The 19,497-nt window shown below is 37.2% G+C and overlaps 1 protein-coding gene across 2 annotated transcripts in view; it reads left to right on the top strand.

Moving 5' to 3' along the window:
- The window catches only part of KCNN2 (potassium calcium-activated channel subfamily N member 2), a 71,871-nt gene that overhangs the window by 49,875 nt on the left and 2,499 nt on the right, over window positions 1-19,497 (top strand). The window contains exons 6-9 of one of the 2 annotated variants that reach the window (XM_027906468.1): window positions 12,085-12,195; window positions 14,696-14,823; window positions 17,345-17,353; window positions 19,378-19,447. In XM_027906468.1, the coding sequence (XP_027762269.1) occupies window positions 12,085-12,195; window positions 14,696-14,823; window positions 17,345-17,353; window positions 19,378-19,447 (318 nt within the window). The remainder of the gene's footprint in view (window positions 1-12,084; window positions 12,196-14,695; window positions 14,824-17,344; window positions 17,354-19,377; window positions 19,448-19,497) is intronic. The other variant, XM_027906551.1, reaches the window with a different exon arrangement.

Here is a 19,497-nt window from a genome sequence, read left to right as displayed (position 1 = left end):
AAGGAAAATCAGAAAAACATATTACATATTATTGCAAATTTTATTATTTATACCTGTGAATGAAGGACATAGAAGCTGAAATAATAAAATTAATTTGTCATTTCAGTTAGGATAGCACTACTTGGATTCAGATTATTTCTGGCAGTTGCTTCCGTGAATAACTAAAGTACAGATTTATGTTGTTTTCACACATGGCGGTGCTTTTTCACAACTGACAGATTTGTAAAATGTATGGATGATACTCACCTTTGTGTCTGTGATTGTTTTTTCTTAGTGGTCATAAATTCTGCAGCTGCTTTGGATGCACAAAGTCTCCAATATCTCATGGTAATGAGTTTTGGATAAATACCTCCAGGGACAGATAGAATTCTAAACAAAAAAAAATGAGCCAAGTAGCTAGTATGTGATGATAGGTAAAACAATTCTGAAAGCCTCACCTCTAGTTGCATTCATGCCATCTTTGACAAAAAAATTAGGGAGCAATAGGAAAAAGTCAGATGATAAAATTACTTGGGGGGAGGGAGCGTTGTTTGTTTTGGTTTGTTTTTGTGAAGGATCTGAGAGACACAAAGTATGAAACAGTGAGCATAATAATGAACTCTCTTCCAGCCTAACCTGCAAGACCAAAAAGCAATACCAAACAGACCTAGTGATTTTTATTTCAATAGGAGTGATTGATGGTCTAATTAAAAGGTACATGAGGATAATTGTTGAATGTATGTAGCAAAATGAAACTGTGTGTGATTTTAAGAAGGAAAGTGTAGTTCCCTACCATCATCATGGCTAGGCTTCGCGAACGAAGATTTGAGAGGGGCTCTACCCACGCTTGCTACAAGTGTGCTGATGGCTAAAAAGGCCAATGCGAGATAGACAGGTCCAGTTGCACAGCAGAAAGACTCCCCAGGTGATATCAACGAGACACGATTCTTTCTGCATTGTCTTTTCTCCTCGAGAGTGATCCTGTGTGTGTTCTCAAAAGCAGCAGCAGCGTTATAGATGGTGTGTCTCCAGGCCTCCCGATTGGAGGCCAGGGTAGACCAATGGTGGTGATCAATATGGCCAAGGCTGAGGGATTGTTTCAGGCAGTCCTTGTATCTCCTCTTCGGGCCTTCTCTCTTGCAGCAGCCAGTGGCAAGTTCCGCATAGAGCACAGTCTTAGGAAGGTGATGGTCCTGCATCCTGGAGACGTGCCCTGCCCAGCGCAGCTGTGTTCTCAGCAGCATGGCCTCAATGCTCGTGACCGCTGCCTGTTCAAGGACAGACGTGTTGGTCACATAGTCAGTCCAGTGGATGTTAAGGATTGGCAAAACAAACACCTGAAGAAAAGTACTAAGATCAGTGTTTACAGAGCCATCGTGCTGTCTACTCTTTTATATGGGTCTGAATCATGGGTCATTTACCACCACCACTTGCGTCTCTTAGAATGCTTCCATCAGTTCCCTACCATCTGAAGTAGCAAATGCATTGTTGGATTAGTGTGACCAATAAAAAATACCAGTGAGTGTTTGCTTTTGGGTAAGGTCCCTGTTAAAAAGAATGGAAGGCAGAATAAATAGAAATACTTGTGAATACAGTAGTAGTTACACAGACCACTGAAGAGTTAATATTGGTTTCTCGGAACTGGTGGCCCTTGGAGGCCTTGTTTGGTAAAGAAGAGCCCAGGTGCCCTGGCTGTCCTCCCACTTCAGCTTCAGGAATTGCTTTCTGTGCAGTGTAAATGGAGTGCTCAGGCTGAACCCTGCTTTGTACTTCAGCCTGGGAAGTGGACTTTGTGCCATCAGCTGATAGCACCGAGTTGTGCTGGCTGTTTGGAACTGTAACTACCTCCCTTGAGGCACTGGTTCAAGTGGCATCTTTGGAATTCTACAAATGTGCACTGCTGGTAAATAGGAAAATCTTTACACATATTTGGATTATACTGAAAGGAAAAATGCTTTGAGAACTGTAGAGAGTAAGAGAGGAAAGAAATCTGATTAATGTACTAGAAAAACGGGGGGAAAAAGTTCTGTGAACAAAGAGGGCAAATAGTGAAAAAATATGCACTATCATATTGAACAGTTTACTTTCTGATCTTGCAAAGCATTTAAGTATGTGAAATGCTCATGAAAACACTGGCACAGCACAATACAAAGTTGAGTTAATGCAAAGATACTTTACAGCCGAGCAAGAGTGAACTGGATACCTCGCCTTGATTACCAGTAAGTATTTTTCCAGTGAGACTGCACTAGGCAGCAGTAGTAGACTGCATCCCAGGTGGACTATAAATCAAACAGCACATGGGTCCTCTGCCCTCTGTATACATTAGGTGGGTCTGCAAGAGTGTGATGGATAGATAGAAATATGACTGCTGTCACTCTTATCAGAACAGGATAGAGAGGAAGTGGGGAGACCCATGGCTGCAAGTGGTGCAGCTTATTGGGGTTATGTCTGCCTACTGAAGACACTGTGCCTGGTGGTCGGGGCACACCCAGGGAGATCTCTCAGATCCCCATCAGCAGGGGTTTCTCAGCTACAGGTGGAGCACTTTGCTTGTGCAGTTGCTAAGCAGAACTGCTTGTACAGGCAGCACTTCCACCTTCTTAATGGCTTTTTGGAGTTAGGGCCTTGGAGCACTTTGCAAAGTTTTCCTTGCTTTATGAGGAATATAATGAAGTCAGCAAAAATTTAAAGATAGTTGATAGAAATTGGTGAGGGAGGGGGGATGGGCAAGTGTGAGGGGATACAGGACAATGCATAATTATGGTCTGTGAGATGGACAGTTTTATAGACTTTTGTAAGCTTTTATAGTTATGCAAGATAAAATAATGGCAGTCTATTCTTCCAATTCCTGATAAAAGGATCTGTTGCAAGGATCTGTTTGAGAAGGACATATTTCCTTTTATACATACAGCATTATGTGGTGTATTTAATATATGATGCGAAGCTTAGGATGCAGAATCTTCCTGCAGAACGACCTCTCAACAGTTAGAAGCAGACCTGTAGGTCAAACCTATGTTGCTACAAATCAAGTGGATGAGCTGCAATTGTCCTGTCACAGTGTGCAAAAGTTGTTTGGGTATAGTTTGATGAATATTACTCTAAATAAAATAGCTGTTATTTCAAAGTGTCTGCTGAAATTGCAATTTAATTGCTTCTGTTATTGAAATGAACTTCAAAGAGATTGTTATGCCTATGAAAGAAGCAAATAAATAAGGAAAGGTCCTTAAATTTGTACAATAAAGGTGGACAAGACTAGAGTTTTTTTCTTTCAAAAATTTGGGGTCTTATCTTTTAACTACAGGACTTAAACACCACTCATGGAGATGAGGAATTCTTATTAGAGCAGTTGTAATGCAGTCAATATGCACAGTCTGGATTTAGGGATACTAGTTTTTATAAATTCTAAATTTTGAATAAAAAATTAATCAGGTCTCATTTAAAATCTGTGAGTTTTATTGTCCACTGGACGTATTCATCTAGTTCTAAACAATCACAGTTTCTTTCCTATGATTCATGAAAAAGTGGTGAGGATGAACTGTTTCTTCCATGAGAACAGGGGACTCTTCATTTAATGGTAAATTGTGGTGTTTGTGTATACAGTTTTATTGCAGACAGCCTGGTCTTACCAACAAATACAGAGATTACTGAACTAGAACTTCCTCCAGAAGAGGAACATGGCACCTAGGTTAACGTAATTTTTAACTGTATGGCTTTTGTAAGTAGCAATTTCTGAACTGTATCATCTTTGAAAATTACTAGTTACTAGATTGTAAGAAAAGGAGGGGGGGAAAAGGAGGTTCTAACTGCATAGTTAACATTGTCTGCCTGTCTTCTGGGATAAGTCATGAAAAGAGAAAAAGTAAACATCAGATTTTAGCAATTAAATATTTTGAATTATTTTATGGAAACTTTCTATGGATAATGTACAAAAAAAATTCATGAATTATTTTGTATAACAATGACTAAACATTGTGCAATTTTATGAAAACTTTTATTTACATTGTTTAATTGGGTAATGCAATGGAGAAACATAGTTGTATACGAAACACAGAAATATGTTTTGAATTATGCTCTAAAAGCTGAAAAGGTATGATCAATTCTAATCAGAGCAATGTGGTGAATAGTTTTGTGGATGAGATTAATTTCAAAAATATAGAACACTGCTCAGTTTTTACTTCCCTGAAAATACAGAAAATATGAAAAGCTTTTCCTACAAATTGATAGCATCTCAGTTCCATGCCTCAGATATATGTTAAAATTAATTTCAGTTAGTTCTGATAATTCAGTAATAAATATAAGTGACATCAGGCTTTAGAACAGATTTATATAGGAATAATATATAAGGAATAAACAGTGTTTATATTATATTCTAACATAATATAACTTACGTAGACAGTGTGTTGAGCAGACATTTATTATGGAGAAGACGATTAATGATGCTTTAATTCTTAGGGAGGAAGCTCTTAAAAGTTGGACTGCTCAGAAATTCTTCAGCTCCCCTACTGTTGTTGTTCTGGCACAACAAATTGCAAAAGTAGAAACTTTTGTGAGGAAAAACATTGTTTGGAATTATTTTATGTCTATGGCTTGTTGGGATGAAATTTTTAACCAAAGTAAAGAAAAATAAAGTATTAAAATTGAGTTGAGAAGCTCAAAAAAGTGATCCCTAAAATAGTAGTGATAAGGGCAATATTCTGAAATGTGAGAGAATGGCAAAGACTCTACCTCCAAACGAAATCTCCTGAAAGTTTTAACCCCCATTTAGAGTTAAAAAAATTAAAGGATAAGAAAAACTTCCTCAGAAGGTCTTTAGTTTGTACCAGTAGAGCAGGGAAGTTTTTGAAGTGTCAGAGGGCAAGGGAGTTATTTCACTTACGTCTGTCTATGGATGCACTTCAGCAAGTTCAAAGGCAGCTAGTTCCTGGCTGGAGTGAGCAGCAGTTGTGCCATAATATCTTTGTTTATGTTGATGTGACTGGAGCTGATGACTTTTACAGCAAGACTTCTGCTTTGTTTTGGAAAAATGCAGTTTATCTGCAGTAACTTCAGATTTAATACAGCAATTTTCATATACTTTTGCACTTAGTCTTATGAAACTTTTGTACGTACAACATAGGTGTTGGACAAGAACATCACAGGTAGCCATCATCCCAAATTATTAAAGTAATATTTCCCATCAGCCTTGTAGGCTCTTAAGCCTGCTTATTTAGGGAAACTGGTCTTCACAGCCTTACTCATCAAAGAGTTTTTTTGCAGACTGGCATAAACTGTTTTGATCTCCAGGGATTTTTTTAGCTGTTATGACCACTGAAGGGTTCCCGGAAGCCCAGCCACCAGGGAACATGCAATTGTCAGGCTGCTCTGAGTTAACACTGCTATCATTTATAGGTTTCCCTGTAGAGTAGATATTGTCATTATCTTATAAATCATCATGTCCTGTGCTGAACTAGATGTCTTTCCTAGTACTCAGCTTGCATTACTCAAGAAATTTAATTCACCCCCACTTGCAACTACCCATTACTGTGTGTGAGAGTATTTAATCAATTTCACATTTATACATAACATTTAATGTTCTTCATAATTTTTATGTTTGCAACATTGCAAAAAACCTTATGTATTAAATCAGAACTAAAGAAATCTGGTCACCTAACTGATGTATAGATCAGAAGTTTAAATGTTGAAATAAAATTCTAGATGTGTTACAAACTCCACTGAAGACAATAGTAGCCACGCAACTATTGAAATATTGAAAGTATAAATAATACAAAACTACTTTACGTCACCCTTTTGGCTGAGATGGCATAGTTGTTGTCCTATTACTCATGTTACTTTGTTTCAGTTTTGTAAGGTTACACATCTCTCCCAGTAGACAATGACAAATGCAAAACAGCATTTATACCACACCATTTCCCTAGACTCTGTCTGTCTTGTGGATGGATTACTCCCTCAATTTTTGCTTTGCTTGTTTTGGAGAGGCTTTTTTTTACTTTAAAGAACTTTTTTTTTTTTTTAATTAATATTTTTCCCCTCCCCTGGTGGTCCTGTATGTCCACCTTTTAGAGAGCCAAATGAACAAAATGCCCATTTAAATTCTTACAGGATTTTCATTTTATGCAGAGCAGCAGAAGGAATGTTGTGCCTTTTCTGGTGCAGAGATAAATTTCCCACCAGAACCATATGTCTGCAAAGCGGACCTTCTCTGTCCCTCAGTGGATCCCAAGGGAAATGAGCAAGAAATGTGGCAACTGCCTTCTTTCAGCTACAGGCAAGTATAGCAGGACATTTTTGTGACACCTACACCGCTAAAGACTGCACTTCACTTCCAGTCCAGTAAACCAAAGCTGCCAGAAGACTGAACTGAGGCACTGATCCACAGTGTTGCTTCCGTTCTCACCAGTAGCACCCTTCAGGCATGTATATAATCTTCAGGTGTTTGCAGAAATGGCTCAATTCAGTGTTGTCTGGTAAAGGTATTTTGGAACCTTATCAAAGAAAGAATCAAGTGAAAATGCAAGAGGCATTTGCTTAGAGGAGTACAGCGTTTCTCTACTGACCAAGTATTGCTTTCAATACTAACTGAAAATGCAGCCAATGCTAAGCTTTATTTGTCCTAGATAAACCTTTAGCTGGAGAGTTGGAAGCACCTCTCTAATTATCACTAGAACTGGGCCTTTACCAGAATGCTAGATGTAACTGCTAGACTTCCCTTAAGTGTGAACCCTGCAGTTTTGCAATGATTGTATTGCACCAGTGTGTACCCTCAGTCTTCGCAGTTGTGAGTGGTAGTAAAGGCATGATCTTGATCAGATTTCTTAGCCTCACTCTCATCCTGTATTTTGGGAAACACCAGCTTTTTCCTTCTGGCTGCCATGGATGTGTCTGCTGTAGTTTACCATAGTGTAAAATTCTCTGTAGCAGCTCTAAGTTAGTAAGCTTTGGTGTGATGGTCCTGCTGATAGCAGCAGAAAGCTCAGGGTGGGCTGTGTGAGTGAAGAGAACAGAGGACTGAGATTGGACTGCAAGAGGCATCTCAGCTGGAATGTAGTAAGTATATTGATACGTAATTTTGACAATCCACAGCAGGATCTGAAGGAGAAAAAAACCCACAATGTCAGGTCTAGTGTGATGTGTGAACTGTAACTGGATAATACAGACCTGCCGTCTTTATTTATTGTTATATATATTCCTGTAGCACTTGAGGACTCAACTCTAGATCCTACTGATACCAGTATTGTATAAAAACAGCAGAAGTACATAGTCCAAATTCCTGAACAGTCTACTATCCCCATAGAGTGAGTAGAGTGGGGAACAAGGAGGGTTCATGTAGAGTCAGAACAAGTCATCTTGGCATACCAGAATCTGATGTACCTTCAGTGGCTGGTCAAGGCTTTGTAGTAAGTAATATGCTAGAAAAGAAGGGGAAGAATTTGAAAGAAAACTATATATTAGATTTGTTTATGTTTCTAGGAAGCTCTTCCTGAGTAAATAGATGATGGAAGGGATTTTGTCTGAAATAGCTTATTGGAGCTCAAATCCATGAGGAGTCATAAAATATTGCAACTGAGGGCAAATGCTCTGTATGTGATGCCATCAAGAAGGGAATAGAGTGCAGAGTAATGAAGTAAAAATGACAGGCAAAGGAAATAACCATTGTAGCAGTTTCTGATGTGTTTTAGAGATAATCTGCTTTGTTAAAGCAGCTGAGAGTTGTGTAATTCAGAACTAAGTGCCAAGAGGAGACACTGTGTGGATAGACAGGGAACGTTGCAGTTCATGATGCTGGAGGGTAAAGTGAAAGATAACACCAAGTAAAAGTTGTGTTTTTTTTCTGAGGACTGTGTTAAGCATTTTGTTCAGTTGCTAAATTTAAAGTATAACTTAAATACAATTAATTTCACCTTTCTTCTCTTTCCCTTAAAAAATAGCACGGGCTTGATATCAAGAAACCGATGGCTGATGACATTATTTTCTTTCCCCTCTATTTAGTCCATTCTTCCATTCATTTTTTAAAGGAATATCAGTCATAATTTAAGATTAGCCCACTACTGTTTAACAAGTACCTCAGTATGTATGTAAGTCAAGTGTCCACATAAACTTCTACTTATATTTCTGTCAGGGAAACTCACTTTGGTTTCTAGGCATTAAAGAGAATACTGAAGGATGGCTTTCACAGACTGTTGCTTACTTGCATGAGCATTTGAACTTTAGGCATCGTTTGGCCTGAACAGAAACAACATATTTAGAATTAAAGATGCAAATCATGTCCTCAAATTGTTTGCTGACACATCAAAGTGTTTTCCTAAAGGACAACAGCTGAATAGACTGACGGTCAATGGGAGCTTTACCCTGTGTGAATGGTTGTAAACCTTATGCTAGAAGATTGTACTGCTCACAAATGCAAGTTTTATGTCACCATCAGAGATCTGGTGCCACTGTGCAGTCCAGAGTTTGTTACTTTGCTCAACTGGAAAATTGAGGATGGGTCATCTTTATTTTCAGACTTCTCACGTTTTCTGTAGATTAATATGCAAAATTTCCCATCAGGCAAGAAATGCTGTGCATTCAGGGTGAGATTCATGTGCTTCATCTTCCAAACCTTGCAAATAGGAAGTAGGCATTGCTCAACTCATCAGTGGAGTCCTGATCTTGTTGTTTTAAAGAAGCCTATTTTTAGTAATTTTTAAGGGCTTCTCCTGCTTTAGTAGATAGTTGGCTGTGATTCTACATGATTTCTGAAAAATAGAAAAATTCAGGTACATCAAGTTTTAAAACTGGTGATTGCTGGCAAACACTTGAGCATAGAGTACTTGATGGTCATCAAATTAATGGATGGTCAATTCTGTTATTGCCTGTTTCCATTAAATGGACCAAATGAGCAATATAGTCAAACCTTAACCTTGGTTTGACCAATTTGCTTACACTGCATGTGTTGTAATAATTTCTGTCCTAAGTGCCCTTAAAATCGAGCAGCTTCAAAATGCATTACAATAACTCTGTAATGCAAGAGGTCGATAGGGGACTGACTAAGGACTACAAATTCCAAATAGAATTAATTGCTGCTTTGATACTCAAAAATGTACACATTCCTGCCTTTTTCAATTTCTTTGTATTATATATAATTCCCCTGAATGTTAAGCAAGAGCTTAAAGCAGTGATTTACTTACTTCAAAACAGGACAAAAGGAATGATGTTGGAAATTATAAAATGCAATAATTAAATATAAGACTCTGTAGAATTTGTAGAAAATGTCTTAAAAATGGTTCTTGTAGTTGAAATAATTATTATGGTGCTTTTACTTATACTAAGTAATTTTAATAAATAAGTAGCTGGTGCACTATATAATATTTTTATATATATACACTATATATATATACACTTCTATTTAATTACTGCAATTTTGATTCATTCTCACTTTCTTAGTATTTTTAGCAATGCTGAGCTCTTTAGGAAGAGGTATATACTGTGGAAGAGTACTAACATAAAGTATTAGTTAGCATCATGTATTTAAGTGGAATTTCCTTAATTTTTGTATGCTATTATGAGAGTAATTTCTTTTCCTTCAAGATACTGCAAAATGTAAATTTTACTACCTGTAAATATGCAGATAGTATAATACTTCCGACTTTTGCAGAAATACAGAGAGCTCGTTTTCATATCCTGAGATCCCATCATATACCACAAAACCAGGAGTTTTAAACTGAATCTAGGATGCCTTGCCATCACAATAAGCTGTTCTGGAGATGAGGAAGATAGGAGTGCATGTACCCCACAGCGGTGGTTGTCATAGCTTGTCAATGACAGTATTGTGCTGCTGCAGGCAGTAGATTTCATGTGAGACATAAAGTAACTGTTTTGAACACGGTTTGGGCCTTAACAACTGTCGCTCTGGAAAAGGAGGAGAGTTAATCACAGAGTCTGGAACACCTTCACCTCAAAGCAAACTCCTTTTGCCATTCACCATTCCTCTAGCCTTTTTGAGAAGGACTGGGAAAGGATGCTCCAGTATTTCACTCCCCCAGTTAATTTGCATAAGCAACTGTTTCGTACCGGTGTGGTTTGTACTAATAAGCTGCTCCGTTTTAGCGCTCTTACTGTAAGCATGTAGAACTCCAGTTACGTCATTAAATCAGCATCTGGCCCTGATTCTGGCATCCTGGACCAAAAGGTATCTGCTTTGGTCTTCATTTTCTTGGTATTGTATGGGATAATTTATTAATTTATTTGCACACAGAGAAATCTTCTGCCTATTAGCATTTCCTATGAAAGGAAGAAGAAGACCTAAAGAGTTCTGTCTGTTTCCCAGGGAGGTAGTGCATATGTTAGAGCATGTCCTGCCTAGTACTGTTCTCAGAAGGCTGGGTGGATTTCTGCAGTGCTTAGCCTTGAGCCACTTGGGCTGTCTTCTTCCTTTTTAACTGTTAATGGGAACCAGAGAAGCAAAGGAACTTTTAGCCCCATTTTGACTTGTCTTATGGAGCGAGCAAGACTTCAGATAACTTGCCACGAAATTCTATTTACACAGCATTAGAGAACAGAGGGAGAGAACTGCTAAGCTAGAAGGCTTAGTATTGAGGACAGGAGAGAAGCAGGAAATGCAGGAAAATTACAAGGAACTTATCTGAGGGAATGCTGAGAGCTGAAGCCTTGGTAGGTGACAACTGATTGCAGAGAATTAGGTGCTTGTGAGGGAGCAGATGGATTTCTTGGAACAATCTACCAGGGGAATGGAGAAATAATTAATTGGAGGCTTTCACAAAATTCATTGTGTACCTCAGTAAGTACACAGAGAGACAAGATTCATTTTTTTTGAGAACACTACGTGAATAAAGGTTTCCAATGAGTTAATTATTTTGCAGTCTTTATGGATTTGTTAATGGATTTTGTATTTTCGAAGCTAGATTAAGAAATTTCTTCTGTATTTTCTGGAGACAGTAAGGCAGTTATAGAGGTGAGAGACAGAGAGAAAATAGATTTTTGGGAGAAATACAGAATGAGTAGAAGAAAGCTCTGAGAATGAAAATGATGTGGTAGACCTCAATGTGCAGCGAGAGATTGCATTGTATTGGAGTGTAACTGACACAAGTGCAATGACAATTAGATTGGACTGAATCAGAAGGTTAAACACAGCCTTGTATATTCAGTGAGATTTTTATACCTTTTTAAAAACAGCTTGTAGAGATTTGTTTGTAAAAAAGTAAATACTAGGGCAGCAGAATTTATAAATAATGCAAAGTAATTATACCTCTAGATGTGTATAATATACACTGCTTCTTACTACCTGGCTCATTTTAGACTCCTTTCCTTCTCACCACTCCAGAAAAAAAAAAAAAAAGTAAATTTGTGATGCTGATAAAGACAACTGTCATTTCAAAGGGACAGGCACCTACTGGCATTGTCCTGTTGGGAACATGCCTGTCCATGTATATACATGAATGTGCATACATATAGACAGCATAAATTAGAAAATTGATGTTTTCTCCATCCAAGATTTGAATAAATGGTCTTATGTATGTGTGCTATTTTAAATGGTAATAAGATAAGCAAAAATAGTATAGGAAAAGATCCCTGAAAGACTTATGGAACAACAGGAAAATACAGTAAGGGGATTAAGTGCTAATTTTATTATTGTTTTTAGGCCCTAAAATCCTATGAAAACTTTTCTTTTTGTGTGTGTGTGCTAAATACTAATCTAATCTTATTTCTTCATTAGGAATTGCTGCAACCTTGAGAAAATTTTTAAGAACAGGATATCCTACATTTATTTACTAATATTCTGGGTTTTAAAAGCTGTTTTGATCACCCCCTTTGTTTATGCATTAGAAATGGGACATGTTCAAATTTTCAACCCCTGCAGAAAAAAAAAAAAAGGCAGAACTTCCAAATGGTGTTGCTCACTAATTATTTTGGTGCTTTGACAATTTATCAGCCTGTAATTACTGACTTTTCATATTACTCTGAAATAAAATAGCTGTAGCATGTTCACTGTATTTACCAGGGATGAATCACCTGATGCCCACCATACTTCTACAGCAAAGGAGAAACTTGCTCTCAAAAATCCGCAAAACGCAGTAGTAACACCTTGGGGATTTGTTTTATTGTTTCCAGGGTGCTGGGTGCACTGCACTGGTGGTAGCTGTGGTGGCAAGGAAGTTAGAACTTACCAAAGCTGAAAAACATGTGCATAATTTCATGATGGACACCCAGCTAACTAAAAGAGTAAGTCACACTTTATATTCACAACTGAAAAGGAAATGTGTACTAATTTATTTCTGCATTTGTTTTAAGCAGTCTCCTGCTTGGTTCTCCTGCTGAACTTCTCATGAGTGGGATTTTGAAAGTTAGAAATTGAATGCCGCAAGTTTTCCTCTGAATTGAGGTCAACTTCAAGTTCTCAGAAACTTTTGAGGATTTGAATATTCAGTAGAGATTCCTTGTAGCTGGAAGATAATTGGTGTAACCAGCAGTTAAGTGCAGTGAAATTAGACTATTATATTAAACTAAAACTTTTTGTGTGGCATATGAAAAGAATATAATTTCTTTTTAATCTAAAATAGATTAGATGTCCGATACATCTAAGAATTTCAAGCTATGAGAGATGTTCTAAGCAAACAATATATTCAGGGTTTGTGAGGAAGACAGTCTTTCCAGTTGTTTTTTGTATTCAACGCAGGGCTTATTTAGCAACCCATAGTACTAAAGGGCCCTAGAAGATATTTGTATATAATATTTTTAGAAGAGATTATTTTTTAAAAAATAAAAATCATTAGTATTTATAAAAATATTTTAAATGAAAGGAAATGCATCAAACAGGGCAGTAGAAATTCTTCTTTACTTAAATAAGACAGGTCAGTGTTGAGAGATCAAGAAAATGAGTAGTAGCTGCACAGTCCACTTAACTTGTTTAATCTTCATTATTGAGAAGAGCCAATGTGGAGACAAAGGTACCCACAAGAGTAACTCATGCAGAGTTTCTCCTTACTGTGAGTGCAGAGGGATGTCAGTGCCTGAGATGGAGACAATAGTTGTTCTCCAGGCGAGGAGGAGGGTGGCTGCCTCGACACAGCTCCCTCAGCACTGTGGAGAGCTGTGTCATGTCTCCATATGCTGTGTTTCTCAGCACACTGCTCTGGTTATGCTGGCTCTCTTATTTCTGTGCTGGTTACCACTAGCAGCCTGGATCTCCTCTGAGCAGTGACAGTGGGAAAAGACTAAGGATGAGTGGGAAGGCAGTTCTGTAGGTATAAAGGGTGTCTGACATGAGGTGTTTTTCTGATCTTGTTGAGTTACACACCTACTACAGTCAGTTAAGGTCTTGATACTAGACTGCAAAACACAATTTGTCCCTTCCTAACACAGTCACTCTTCTAGCGTAATCTGGAAGCTGAGCTCGAAATGTCTTTCAGGATAAAAAAAAAGGTTTTGTAGAGATTTGCCATATTTTGAGTCTGGTGTTCATTTGTAACTTTTAAAGTTTATTTTGTTCGTCTGTTCTTCATATAAATCTAAAGTCTAATACTTTATCCAAGTCGTGCTTTTGTAGCTTCAAACTCATCAAACTTGAAGCACATAGAAAACAAACCACCTGAACAAATCTGAGAGGCCCATACAACAAGTAGTTATGCAGGTGCTAGAGAGCTTTCCTCACAGTCTGGAGATAACCATACCTTGTGGAAGTGCAAGGGCTCAGTAGAGATTATGAGCTCTCTAAAACATGAGTGTGCTCCCACTAAAGAGAGGACCAAGGTTCTCCAACACTTGCAGGAACCAGGTGGGGACCTCTTGCTGGGAAGAGCCATTGCGTGACATTCCTGCAGTGCCTTTATTTAGATACTGACTTACCTCTGACACTGCAGTGACTGGAATGATGTAAAGCTGGAGAGAGAGAAAATAAAGACAAATGATAAAGACATTTTTCCTTTGCAAGTAACATAGTCACTAATCAACATTTCATTGAAATTATTTGTCTGTTGTTTTCAAGCATTATTGAAAATTTTGGAGGGCCTAAAAAAGAAATGTAGGTACTCTTACCTTTAACATTTTATGGAAAGACACATTTAAAAAAAAAAATGAAATCACTTAAGAAATATAACTCTGTCCGCGTTAATTGACAAGGTATTTTTTTTCATCTCCTCAGAGAATGATAAAAAAGAAACAAGATAAATGTAAAAAGAACAACCAACAAAAAAAAACAAAAACAAAAAACAAAACAAAACAAAAAAAAACAACCAACCAAAAAAAACCAAACCCAAACAAACAAAAAAAAACCCTAACCTGTTTAAACAGCTCTGGAATCTTAACAGGCTATTGTATTCCTAAAAGAATTAGGAGGTACTAATCATAGGATAAGAAAGAGAGAAATGTTATGGTCCTATTAAATACCCTTATTTACCATACAGATAATGCATTAGTATTTCTTCACTGTAATTTATATTGCCATAATCACTGAACAGTGCTTTGTCTTTGAAGAGGGAAAAATTATTCTTGGATGCAAGAAGATTTGATCCCAATATCACATCTATAAGTAATAAGGAAATCACTCAGCAGTCCCCTTAATCCAGTTGCTGCTTGCTCCCCTCACTGCTGCAGCTTCTTGATGTACCTACTTCCCACAGTTAAGGCAGCACGTTAAAAGCTTTAGAAAGAGGTTATACCAGAAAAGTGGAAACGTAACACAGTACTATTTTTGTCAGCTTGGTGTTTTTCTTTTATTAAACAGGTGAAAAATGCAGCGGCCAATGTACTCAGGGAAACATGGTTAATTTATAAAAACACAAAGCTGGTTAAAAAGATAGACCATGCAAAAGTAAGGAAACATCAGCGCAAATTCTTGCAAGCTATTCATCAGTAAGTACTATTTTGCTTTGATTTTCCTGTCAAGGTATTTTCTCTGTTAGATTCCTTTTCCCTCATAGTTACTCTAAGTCCCCATGTCCCGTCCTGCTCCTCTTTTCTCTTCCCCCACCATTCCCTTCCCTTCATAGAGTATTGTTGATTTTTCTCTTAAGAATAAGGCAAAGATAAGGTTTTACTATGTTATCTGCCTGCAATAAGTAGAAGATATGCTGGCTTTTTATCTCCATATAAACTTGTTAATGTTTTTTAAGAAGTTTCCCATGCTTCTTGAGTTTTTTTGTTCTTTACCACTAAAACTATCCTTTGTTGTTATTCATTTGGTTACAGGTAGTAAGATTCAAGCTACAATAGACAGAAGAAAATAAAAACCATTTTCTTTGTAGTAGGTGTTTTAATATTTTAAAATCAGAATGATGTGATAGAAGAGAGCCCATGAATATGTATATAGTGTTTAATGAAATGCGTATTTATCCAGCATCATTGCACAGCCAAACAGAATTTAGTTCTGTCTCTCCATCTCCCCACTATGTATTCTCAGTGCATAAGATGAAATGTTGGTATGTCAACTATGACTGCTGACATCTGTTCTGGAAAATGGGAGTATATGCCAACAGTCATGTGACCTTTCAGCACCTCTGGCATTACTGAAATGAGTTCTTCCCCTCTACCTGAGGAAGTGAAAATGAGCCTGAGACCTACAACCAGTAGTAGGATTAAACTGTACCATGGTATTGCTGGACTATAAGTATTTATCTAACATTTGTAGTACATACTTGTCATAAAGTACATCAAAATCATCAGAATTGCACAATGGTTCAATTACTCTTCTTTGAACTACATAGGAGGAAAAAACAAACAAAAAAAGAGAGACTTTTGTCTCCAGGAACCAGGATTCTTCTTGAGGAATGGTCAGGACCTAGTTTTCTGTTCTGCTGTCCCCATCCAGCTTGTGACAGCCATTTGTGCAACCTGTGAAATTATTTCCCATGAAATACAGGGGAGATGTAGGTAAATTAAGTAAATTTAATTTCAGACTCATGGTTTGATAACTTTTGAGTGTAGGTCTGTGTCTAAGCCAACTAGTGAAGAGGTAGAAGCAAGCATCCATCATGAAATGAACATCTATGTGTCATCTTGCTGGAAAAACAGGAAGGAAAGACCAGGTTAACACATTTCATATTAGTATATTTAGGCTAACTTGTTCTTTCCCTGTTTCATAGCAATCTTCTAAAGCAATGGGTAGCTAAGCTTAAGGTAGAAGTATTCTATAAACCTTGATTACTGTTATATTTAGCAAACTTGCAGGATTAAATGCTACTGTGCTATAGTGGAAATACTTCAAGAAATAAAAATTCAATGAAAGCTGAGACATTTTTATGTGGATGTAAAAAGTATGTTTTCCTAGTTTGGTCTAGCTTAAAGGACTGGGAGGTGGAGTGGAATGTCAGGGGTTCTGGGAGAGAGGGTGGCATGTCCTGTGCATCCTTTGCTGGACTTGAATCCTTGATTGCAATGGTTATTCCTTAACATTCTAACTTGGCTATTTATTTTGTCTGTGCGTGTTTCTGCCTGTGTGTCTCTGTGTGTATGCACACATATGTTCGGAGAAGAATCTAAAAAGCACAGCAGGCTCGATCTCCAGCTTTATATACTGTTCAGGAACTCTGCAGGATGTAAAGTGCTGTTCTGCATCTCCATTAAAAATTAATTGATTAGGTGGGGTGAAGAAGGTGGCAGCAGTAGTTTTTCTGTATCTGTGACAGCTAGACTTTGAACAGCTATGTTAATCGCTTCCCTCTTTCCTTTAGCACTTTGGACACTAGCCCCAAAACTGTTGTATTTAAGAAAACAAACAGATGAACAAAAGATAAAATATGCTAAAGGATGCACTGTGGATGAAACCATTGCTCTAGCAGTTTCCTTTGTTTCTGCTGTAGCTGAGTAGATGGATGCAAATTAATATTTTATCCCTTTTCATCTTTGAACATTTTGACTTACGGTTTTCTATCTTTCTGTCTGGATTTGTAAGGTTTTTTTTGTTCCCCTCCTTCACCTTTCAACCATTTGATTGTAGATAGAAATAAAAGGAGTGACACTGCAGGGCCAGTTTTATAAAGGAAACCAGAGCAGATCATGGTAACAGTCTCAAAGTCATAGTCACAACTCTAAAATGCCTTCAGCTGGTCTGGGTCTTTTTTACATCTCATGCACACTAGATAACATGAATGTCTAATCATCTAAATGGTAACATTAAAAGGCATGATACGTAATGTATGAATAAGAAAATCTTTAGATGATAGTCAGTGGGACGGTTTGAAGATATTGGAAGTTGCTTCAGCATGAATACAAGTGAGTTAGACTCTTCAGGCAGCTATGACTGAAAGAAGTAGCACCCTCTAGGACTTTCCCCCTGCTGAGTCGAGCCCACTGTGCTCATTTGGTTGTTTTAGTATATTTTACACTTTGTTTTCTTTTGTTTTGTCTTTTTTTTTTTTCAACAAAATGAAAATAGAGCTCGGAAGTAAGTTGTATAAGCTGTTCCTTTCTAAATTTGCAGAATTTACCACTGTCTGCATGCAAAAAATAGAGTTTTTATTTGTGAACTTCAGTGGTCTGATTGCTACCATGGAAACGCGATCCAGAATCATGATCTTTTTCTGTGATAAGTGATGTTCATAAAATCAAAATTTTCTCTTAATGAATTCAAGAATGAAAGTCTGATGGTTTTCTTTAAATCTGACTGCTGCAGCTAAAGACTTGCCATTACCTATAAGTTCTTACAGCCTGTGATAGGTGTTGGGTTCGTTACCGTGGTGAATTATCGTGTTGTTGTCAACTCATACTTGTATTACTACAATAACAATGGATTTCCTGGAATTTGAAAATTAAAATGTCAAACAAATGAGTCAATGAATCTTAAGAAAAGCAAAAAACATGTTTTCTGCAAATTATTTGAGAGATGCTCACCAAAACACTGGGGTTGTCATTCTCCAGTCAAATCCTTATATGCTCACCTTTGAGTAATTATTCTGTTCTGAGACTGTAATGATGCAATTCCATGCCTTGGAGACTCCTCCATAATTTTTGCCTTAGAAAAACTCTGTATTATAGCCTCTGAAAGCACCATTCCTACAGTTTCCATTTACTTTGTGCTCTGAAAGAAGCTTCCAGGGGAAGAAGAGCATATGACATTGAAGTAACAAGCCACTGGAATGAGAGTTTTATGTGAACAGTTCATTTCTACCTTAACAGAGTTATTTCCATTTATTTTAAAAATATATTTTTAAATGATATTTCTCCACAACTTTTTTCTCATGGCAGTTAGTCTAGATATGAAAGGAAATGCTTGTAAACTAAAGATATGAACAGAAACTTTCTGATTTTGGAATATCTTCAAGGCGGCTTTCTTTAAACTAGCTTTCAAAGGAATACCATCACTGAGAAATGGTCAAAGAATGCATTGGCAACTCACCTGCTGCCAAACTTACTTCCATTTGACAGCTAACCCAATTGTTATCTTGGGTGGCCTTTGACATCCTAGTAGACTGAAATGGTATCTTATCACACATTGTTTATAAAATTATGTGTTGTTTTTGAAAAATGCTATTTCCTGCTTAGAACAGCCACCAGAAAAGTCATTGAAAGTCCAAGTATTTGTCTGTTCTGAAGTGTTGAACAAATGACTCGTACTTAAGGGAGAAATTGTTTATTTGTGGAAATCACATCTACAAACCACTCCTCTGGTAGTTAATTTGGAGAATGTGGGCTTTGTATCAGGGAACACATGAGAAGGGTCATGTGTTGATATCTTTCAAAGAATATGCATAATTAATAATAATGCAGCTGGGTACTCATCAAATTAAAAAATATACCCTTGCTGCTTCTTTCATAGTTTTTCAGTGCTGTTTAAATTGTGCATTGAAAAAGAATGCCTAATGTAAATTTAAAACGTAATCATGTTTAGATTCACAGATTATCTGAGAAAATCAAATGTATTGGCAAGTATGTTGGTTATTTAGCTGCTGGTAAGATGGAAGTTCTGTTTAAAGTAAGGAGAAACTCACTTATCACTGTATTTCCATCAGGTTCAAACACCTGCTAACCCAATCCATTTCTGACAGAACAGGGCTAATACCTGTATCTGGTCTTGTAGGCATGGGAAGATTCTTGATTGCTACAATAATAATGACAAAAAAACAGTTGTTCTATGTTTCTTCCTATATCTACTTGTCACGATACTGAGGCTTTGGGGAATGTTTTGGCTTTCTTTCATGTAGTCTGGATAAACTGTTATCTCCTTTTTTTGAATTCAACTTTGACCATGGCAAATGGTATTCTCAAGGACATCACATTTCCTTGCTCTTTCCTTTTTTGCGGTGTTGAAGAAGCATGCTTCTCATTGTAGCAGGCACAATTCTGACTCTACACAAAGTAGTCAAGGCATTGTCCGTGCAATTATTTGCTCCTGTAAGTTTGTGCATGCTCTTTAGAAATCCTAGTGTGGCAACATACAAAAAATATCTGACTTAAAATTCTGCTTTTTAGATTAAGAAGTGTAAAAATGGAACAAAGGAAACTGAACGATCAAGCTAACACTTTGGTGGACCTGGCAAAGGTTAGTAGCCAGTTACTGTTGTTTTAACATTCGTCCTGTAAAAGTTTGTA

This window comes from Empidonax traillii, unplaced genomic scaffold (assembly GCF_003031625.1).
Source record: "Empidonax traillii isolate 1590-97213 ecotype Southwest subspecies unplaced genomic scaffold, ASM303162v1 scaffold3:size4013460, whole genome shotgun sequence".
Classification (NCBI taxonomy): domain Eukaryota; kingdom Metazoa; phylum Chordata; class Aves; order Passeriformes; family Tyrannidae; genus Empidonax; species Empidonax traillii.
The sequence above is the reverse complement of the archived record's forward strand: the minus strand, read 5'-3'. Positions and strand labels throughout refer to the sequence as shown.